At 41.2% G+C, this 9,253-nt stretch overlaps 1 protein-coding gene across 1 annotated transcript in view; it reads left to right on the forward strand.

Annotated features, from left to right (window-relative positions):
• rbpms (RNA binding protein, mRNA processing factor) overlaps positions 1–9,253 on the forward strand; it is a 91,345-nt gene that overhangs the window by 36,701 nt on the left and 45,391 nt on the right. The window contains exons 2-3 of the mRNA XM_070438633.1: positions 2,394–2,471; positions 3,321–3,356. Of these exons, the coding sequence (XP_070294734.1) occupies positions 2,394–2,471; positions 3,321–3,356 (114 nt within the window). The remainder of the gene's footprint in view (positions 1–2,393; positions 2,472–3,320; positions 3,357–9,253) is intronic.

The following is a 9,253-nucleotide window of genomic DNA, read 5'->3' on the forward strand; positions in this document are numbered from 1 at the left end:
TTTAAACCCACAGCAGGACAGTTCAGTAACCTAGTAATGAAGTTGTTAGTGTTTAAACCCACAGCAGGACAGTTCAGTAACCTAGTAATGGAGTTGTTAGGTTTTAAACCCACAGCAGGACAGTTCAGTAACCTAGTAATGGAGTTGTTAGTGTTTAAACCCACAGCAGGACAGTTCAGTAACCTAGTAATGAAGTTGTTAGGGTTTAAACCCACAGCAGGACAGTTCAGTAACCTAGTAATGGAGTTGTTAGGTTTTAAACCCACAGCAGGACAGTTCAGTAACCTAGTAATTATAGTTGTTAGGGTTTAAACCCACAGCAGGACAGTTCAGTAACCTAGTAATGAAGTTGTTAGGGTTTAAACCCACAGCAGGACAGTTCAGTAACCTTTTTCAGTTGATGAGAACGAACACATGATAAAAGACCATAAATTGTCACCCCGAAACAAGTTAGATGAAAGGTTCAAATAATTCAACTGAACTTTTGGATTGTCTTGAAAATGTGCTAAACTCTCAGTTTTGCCTCACCACAGTAATTAGGCACCTGAGTAGACTTTTAATCGGATCTCATCTACCCTTATATTTTTTTCATTTTTCTTCTTTACTCTTCTACTTTTTGCACTCATTGTTTTACAGTCCTTACTGGCTGTCAGCAACTGCCTTGGTGTTCTAGTGCGGCTATGACACACAACCTGCCGTTGACAGACACCAGTGACAGATCTGTAGAGTTGGCTTGGCTCAGATAAGATAAAGGCTAAGGTGAGAAAGTCATCGAGGTTGAATTAGCCAGCTGGCGGTTCGGCTTGCCAGCTCTGGAGTTGCTAGGCTTCTCTGTTTGTTTCGGTGCAGTTTTGGCATCGGCTAAGGGTTTCACGTTGCTTTGGATGGATGTTTTATCGCTTCATCTGTTCAGTTCCTGTTGTGCTAAATGGTGAGTTGTGAAATCCACACTCCTCTGAATTTCTACATGGCTAAATTCAGATCTACTTAGACAGCTTTAACTTCGAATCCCGGGTCTTAAACTAAAGGCCTGCGTGCCGAATTCAGCCCGCAAGCTGATATAATGTGGCATGTGGTTGTCTTAGTAAATGCGTCCGGRGGTTAAAAATAAAAATAAAAAATGATTATTTTAATTTGAAAAGTTGTCTTTTCTAGCAAATTCATCAGGGATATCAATGATGTAGTATACATAGTAAGCATTAAACCTAGTTAAGTAAAGGTTAAATTGCACATTTGTTGACACTGGACAAAATGTATGTGCGTTCTTAGCTTGGACATTGAAGACAAAAAAAAACGAACATTTTACTTTGCTAGTTGAATATATMAACCCCCTATTCTTCCCCTTGTAGGGACACAATTCTTCACTTTCATGTCCTTCATCATTGTACCAATGAAGAGCACTGGTTTCAATTCACTGCACAGTCAACAAGAGTTTAAAGATCATAGATATCCTATCCCTGCTAAGCTTTACTAAAACCCTCCTTATTCTATATGTTTCCACTCAACCACCCCTAAATTTGTTTTACTGACATCACTTTCTGGTTGTAAAGTGGTTTTCAATTTAACGAGAGGTCATATGACAAATTACAAAATCTCTGTTTACAACCAGGTAAATACGTCTTTTTCATGATGACATGACGGCAATGTATTTTTCTGGTTACTAAAAAAGACCATGACGTCATTGCAACCAGTTTTACCCGCCGGGTTACTTCCTGTGTGCTGTAACCAATCCCGTTCCCGAACCTATCTTTGAGCCTATCAATTCCCAGAGCATCACTGTGTGAGAAAGAAGCCTCAACAGTAGTCATCATTCTCGTGTCGTTTTTTTTCTTCACAGTTCACCCTCTTTGCAGAAAGAACCAGGATCAGAATTCTTCGTGTCATTCTAATCTGACATCATAATGCAGCACTTTCTCCTCTTGTTCACATCTCCCAAGTTGAAAAGTTCAAACGTAAAACAGAAGGTAAAAAACTGCCGGGGAGGACGGCCATAAAACTCAGTGGGCCGTAGATTACATAGAGAAACGTAGTACGCTTACAAAGGAAAGTGTACGTTGTGGAGGGAGGGAGGGGTGATGGAGTTATAAGTGATGCTTATATCGGTTGTGTGTATTATATTTCAAAGGTTTTACCTTGGCTTCAAGTGTATTTCACATACTTGTTCCCGATACGTAAGTTACTGAATTACTGAGATTATCAGACCATTTCAGACTCCATTTTCTCTGTTTCAATGTCCTACATCATCTGTCAGGTACAGTAGCTATTTATAATTACTGAAGGTTAATGAAAAATACATGAACGTCTGTCTCTCTCTCTCTCTCTCTCTCTCTCTCTCTCTCTCTCTCTCTCTCTCTCTTTCTTTCCATCTCTCCTCCTCTTCTCCTCCTCTTTAGGTCCGCACATTATTTGTCAGCGGACTACCTCTGGATATAAAGCCGCGAGAGCTGTATCTCCTGTTCAGACCATTTAAGGTGCGTACGCATTAAAAATGGAGATATGAGACAATTGATAAGGCTCTGTTCGAACAGGCAACCGTCAACAGGGCTCCATTAGCGATGAGGAAAATAATGGAATGGAAAACTGCCTGCATTCCTCGACCTGGAATAACAATCGAAATAAACCTGTAATCATGGGGGGGGCGGGGGGGGGGGGGGGAAGAAATACCAGGTGTCTCCCCAAAAAATAGTCGTTTGAAAGAATAACACATTGTCAGTGTAGTTACAGAACATAATCAAGCATTTTTCATGGCAGGAACTATGCATGTTGCTACCTAGTGTAATAACACCACAGCTCCACCTGATACAGGCGCTTCGGTCATGCATTGGGTATGTACATTTAAACGGGTATATCATGTAAGTGTTTGAAAAAGCAGTACATTTTGGCTAATCGGGTACATTTCATCAAGGGGCCCTCAACATATGTTTTTTTTTTTTTCACGACTAACCGACGACCAGTAACACGAAACACGCTTAGGCATTTATGAGACTTTACGTCAAAATATGTAAATGAATAACATATAATACATTTACAATGTGTTTATTGACACATATGTCAAGACAAATTAATGTTACATTGAATCTTTTTGTTTTTTACGAGAAGAACCATCATTGTCGTGTGAATACTATCATGGCATAAAATAGAGTAAATTACTGTCATGGTTGAAATACTATCATGGCTAAAATAGAGTATATACTGTCATGTTGAAATACTATCATGGCTAAAATAGAGTATATACTGTCATGTTGATACTATCATAGCATCAAATAGTATATCCTTATACATGTTCTTGCTGTTTATGCTAACAATTTGTTTGTTTTTAGGGTTATGAGGGATCATTGATAAAACTCACCTCAAAACAGTTAGCAAAAAATACCTCCTTTTTTCACACGGTGTAACAATGAGTGAAACACATACTCAGTCTCCTCAGCCGGGCTGTTTCAGTGTAGTTTAGACATGACTCCAGTCCCTCAGCAGGCTGTTTCAGTGTAGTTTAGACATGGTTCAATTCCCTCATCAGGCTGTTTCAGTGTAGTCTTAGACATGGTTCAGATCCCTCAGCAGGCTGTTTCAGTGTAGTTTAGACATGATTCGTCCCTCAGTAGCTGTTTCAGTGTAGTTTAGACATGACTCAGTCCTCAGCAGGCTGTTTCAGTGTAGTTTTGACATGACTCAGTCCCTCAGCAGGCTGTTTCATGTGTAGTTTGAGAACTGATGCAGTCCCTCAGCAGGCTGTTTCAGTGTAGTTTGACATGCCTCAGTCCTCAGCAGGCTTTCAGTGTAGTTTAGACATGGTTCATACCGCAGGGGCTGTTTAGTGTAGTTTAATAAAAAACAAATAAAATAGCACATCACAGCACTACGGAACTGACCTAAATACCTGTAGCATCGCGTCCTGAGCACATCTGGTGTTTGGGTTAAAGTTCAAGATAAGATGTGCCCTTGCATTAGGATATCAGGGGCCTGCTGGGAGAAAGCCACTGCAAGCAAACCTCAGTAGAATAAGGACCGTACTTCTCCTTATGTTGAAGTGTATGAAAGTGTATATTATTTTGTGTGTGTCTGGTGGATGCTGGTGGGTTGTGAGTGTTGTGTGGGGAATTAATTGGAAATGCAAAACAAGTTTTATGACAACTGGAGGAAATTTATCAAGAGGACCTTTTTTCATGATAGTTCAAAGGCCATGTAATATACTCAGTTAACCTTTATGGAGGGGTAGACTGTAACAGCGTTACAACTATACCTCAGTTTAACCCTTTATGGAGGGGTAGACTGTAACACGTTACCTATACTCAGTTAACCCTTTATGGAGGGTAGACTGTAACAGTTACACATAATCTCAGTTAACCCTTTATGAAGGGGTAGACTGTAACACGTTACACTATATCTCATTTAACCTTTTATGAGGGGGTAGACTGTAACATGTTACAACTATATCTCAGTTAACCCTTTATGGAGGGGTAGACTGTAACAGTTACACTATACTCAGTTAACCCTTTATGGAGGGGTAGACTGTAACACGTTACACTATACTCTCAGTTAAAACCCTTTATGGAGGGGTTGTAAACACGTTACACTATATTCCAGTTAACCCTTTATGGAGGGGAGACTGTAACACGTTACACTATATCTCAGTTAACCCTTATGGGGGGTGACTGTAGCACGTTACACAACTATATTCTCAGTTAACATTTATGGAGGGGGGTAGACTGTACATGTTACACTATATCTCAGTTAACCCTTTATGGGGGGTAGACTGTAACACGTTACACACTATACTCTAGTTAACCTTTATGGAGGGGGGTAGACTGTAACACGTTACAACTACTATCTCAGTTAACCTTTATGGGGGGGGTAGACTGTAACACGTTACACTATATCTCAGTTTAACCTTTATAGGAGGGGTAGACTTGTAATACGTACACTATATTCTCAGTTAACTTCCTTTATGGAGGGGTAGACGTACGTACACAGTACTAATACTCAGTTAACCTAACCTTTATGGGGGGGGGGTAGACTGTACACGTTACACTAAATCTTCAGTTAACCATTTATGGGGGGGGGGGGGGGGTAGACTGTAACAACGTTAACTATATCTCAGTTAACCCTTTATGGAGGGTAGACTGTAACACGTTACACTATATGTCAGTTAACCCTTTATTGGGGGGGGGGGTAGAACCTGTAAACACCTTACACTAATATCACCTCAGTTAAACCCCTTTATGAGGAGGGTAGGATACTGTAACACAGCAAATGGTTTAGTTTCGATTATATGCACTAGACATGGTGGAGGACGTGAGGCCCATCTGATGATAAGGATGACTGTTCAATTTATTTAACAGAGTGGAGTGATGGATCTCTAAAAAGTCCACATATTTAGCTAAAGTGAAGGATTCAATTGAAACATTAGCTGGAGGACACGCCAACATGGTTGCTGAGGTGAAAGGTTAAATTGAAACATTAGCTGGAGGACACTCCAACAAGGTTGCTGAGGTGAAAGGTTAAATTGAAGCCTTAGTGCGGAGGAAAGCCCATCTGTAGCTAATTTATGAGCTGAATGGCACGATCGCTACTGTAGAGTGAAAACTGTGGTTGAAGCCTTAGCTGGAGGAATTGTTGCATTTCCCTTGTCGTTGCACTTGCATTCAGTAGCATGTGTGAAGCACATTATTATAATGAACAGTACTGACATCAAACGGGAGAACCAAGGACACAGGTGGTTCCTAACGATTCTCGCTAGTGTTTACAGCAGAACTTCGGTAGCCATGAAGGGCTTTGAATGGCTGGTCATGGCTCACATCAACACCATCATTCCCGGAAACCCCACTCCAATTTGCATACCCCCACCAACAGATCCACAGATGACGCAATCTCAATCYCACTCCACACTGCCCTTTCCCACCTGGACAAAAGGAACACCTATGTGAGAATGCTGTCCGTTGATTACAGCTCCGTTTTCAACACCACAGTGCCCACGAAGCTCATCACTAAGTTAAGGACCCTGGAACTAAACACCTCCCTCTGCAACTGGATCCTGGACTTCCTGACGGGCCGCCCCCAGGTAGTAAGGGTAGGCAACAACACATTTGCCACGCTGATCCTAAACACTGGGGCCCCTCAGGGGTGTGTGCTTAGTCCCCTTTTGTACTCTCTGTTGACCAACGACTGCGTGGCCAAGCACGATTCCAACACCATCATTAAGTTTGCTGACGACACAACAGTGGTAGGCCTGATCACCGACAACAATGAGACAGTCAGAGACCTGGCAATATGGTGCCAGGACAACAACCTCTCCCTCAATGTGAGCAAGACAAAGACTATAGGACTATAGGAAAGAAGGGCCAAACAGGCCCCATTAACATTGACTGGGCTGAATTGGAGAAGGTTGAGAGTTTCACATCACCAACCAACTATCATGGTCTAAACACACCAAGACAGTTGTGAAGTGAGCATGACAACACATTTTCCCCCTCAAGAGACTGAAAAGATTTGGCATGGGTCCACAGATCCTCAAAATGTTCTTCAGCTGCACCATCGAGAGCATCCTGACCGGTATTGCAACTGCTCGGCTTCTGACCGTAAGGCGCTACAGACGGTAGTGTGTACTGCCCAGTACTTCACTGGGTCCAAGCTTCCTGCTATCCAGGACCTATATACTAGGATGTGTCAGAGGAAGGCCCAAAACATTTCCATGGACTTCAGTCACCCTAGTCATAGACTGTTCTCTCTGCTACCGCACAGCAYGCGGTACCGGAGCACCAAGTCTAGGACCAAAAGGCTCCTTAACAGATTCGACCTCCAAGCCATGACTGCTGAACAATTAATAAAATGGCCACTCGGACTATTTACATTTAACCCACCACACACAGACTTTGTTTTCACACTGCTGCTACTCGCTGTTTATTATCTATGCATAGTCACTTTACAAATGACCTCAACTAACCTGTGCCTAACGCACATTGACTCAGTACATTGACTCAGTATATAGTCTCGTTATTTTTATGTCATTTCCTTGTGTTACTTTTAGATTTTATTTAGTAATAGTAATAACTTTAGTAAGTATTTAGTAAGTATTTTCTTAACTCTATTTCTTGAACTGCATTTTTAGTTAAGGGCTTGTAAGTAAGCATTCACGGTAAGGTCTACATCTGTTGAATTTAAATTGATTTGATTTGAACTGGTTTTAGGATCAGGACCTGCAATTGTAACAGTAAGCAAATGTATTTTTATTTTATTTTTTAATTTGTAATTATTTTATTTCACCTTTATTTAACCAGGTAGGCTAGTTGAGAACAAGTTCTCATTTACAACTGCGACCTGGTCAAGAATAAAGCAAAGCAGTCCGACACAAACAACAACACAGAGTTACACATGGAATAAACAAYRGTACAGTCAATAACACAATAGAAAGTAGAAAGTCTATATAGAAAGTCTATATACAATGTGTGCAAATGGCATGAGGAGGTATGGCAATAAATAGGCCATAGTAACGAAGTAATTACAGTTTAGCAAATTAACAATGGAGTGATAGATGAGCAGATGATGATGTGCAAGTAGAGATATTGGTGTGCAAAAGAGCAGAAAAGTAAATAAAAACAATATGGGGATGAGGTAGGTAGATTGGATGGGCTATTTACAGATGGGCTATGTACAGCTMCAGCGATCGGTTAGCTGCTCAGATAGCWGATGTTTAAAGTTAGTGAGGGAAATATAAGTCTCCAGCTTCAGCGATGTAACAAAATGGAGGACTGTGGCGTAGCCGTTATTATGAGTACATGTTGCATGAATTGCTAAGGCATGAGAATATGAATGTGTGTATTCTTATTTTACATTTATGTAGTTCTTTACCTGTCTATTATGTCATGTCGTTGGCTCTCAGATAGCGTGCTTGCAGACACTCTTCTGGGATGTTCAAGGGGAAAGGAGATGGAAAGAAATTTGTTGGGTCAAAGCGAAGGTTTTGACAATTTTATTATTATTTTACCTTTGTTTAACTAGGCACGTCAGTTAAGAACAAATTCTTATTTACAACGACGGCCTAGGAACAATAATGAGTCTCTGACGGTATCTTTTCGCTCTCTGAGGTGGCTGAAAATGAGCTTGTCTGGTGTGTGTCCACTTGGAGAGCTAGGCAGTTTAGTTTACGTCAATGTACTTAATGCCAAATGACACTGTGTCCCTTAKTAAAGAGATAACACATTCATTAAAACGGGGTAATGGTCATCGAGATTCCTCATGGACAGTATCGGCAAACGGAAAGCTGTCTTTGCTTTAAGTGGAAGTGAATCCTACATCATATTAATTTCCTCTTCAGTTGTCAGTATTTTGAGGACTTACTTGTTTGCCTTATGCCAGATGTCATATGATGCTTCTGTAGTTGTCATACAGTGTAACGGAGTCAAGGCTTTGTTTTGAATGTCTCTCCCATGTTCTGTGTTCATTGCACTGTGAGTTGATCCTTCCTGACTAATGGTAATGACAGCGCTAATGAAAATCAATCATTCCTACGGAGAACACAGCCGTCTCCATATATAGCAAGCCGTCTCGCTCTCTCTCTCTCTCTCTCTCTCTCTCTCCCTCTCTCTGTCTTTCTAGAAAGCTTTCTACATCGCCCACTGTGGCTTAGCCTCTTGAGAACAACATGTTTAAAAACTCTCTCTACTTCCCCTCTCTCTCTCTCTCTGTCTCTCTCTCTCTCTGTTCTCTCTTTCTCTCTACTTCCCCTCTCCTCTCCATGTCTCTGCTTCTCTCTCCTCTCTCTCTCTCTCTCTCTCTCTCCTCTTCCTTCTCCTCTCTCTCTCACTCTCTCTCCCAACGTCTCTGTTCTTTCTTCTCCCTCTCTCTGATGTTTGTGTTCAGGATCTATGAAAAAGGTGTCTCCCGTGTTCAGAGACCAAAAATTGTTTCAAAGACTAGAGACCTTCCTATGTCCAACCAGTACTTGCATGTTTGTGTATTTGATAACCAAACCAGATACTGCATGTTTGTGTCTTTTGATACCAAACCAGTACTGCATGTTTGTGTCTTTTGATACCAAACCAGTACTGCATGTTGTGTGTCTTTTGATACCCACCAGTATACCATGTTTGTGCTCTTTTGATACAAAGCTACTTGCATGTTGATGTCTACAGACAACCCATGCACAGGTACATTGCAGTTTTGGTGTCTTTTGATACCAAACCAGTCATAGTCCTCCGCTCGCACTTGTTTGGTCTCTTTGGATACAGAGACCAGTACTGCTTTTTTATGTCATCAA

This window comes from Salvelinus sp. IW2-2015, unplaced genomic scaffold (assembly GCF_002910315.2).
Source record: "Salvelinus sp. IW2-2015 unplaced genomic scaffold, ASM291031v2 Un_scaffold1060, whole genome shotgun sequence".
Classification (NCBI taxonomy): Eukaryota; Metazoa; Chordata; class Actinopteri; order Salmoniformes; family Salmonidae; genus Salvelinus; species Salvelinus sp. IW2-2015.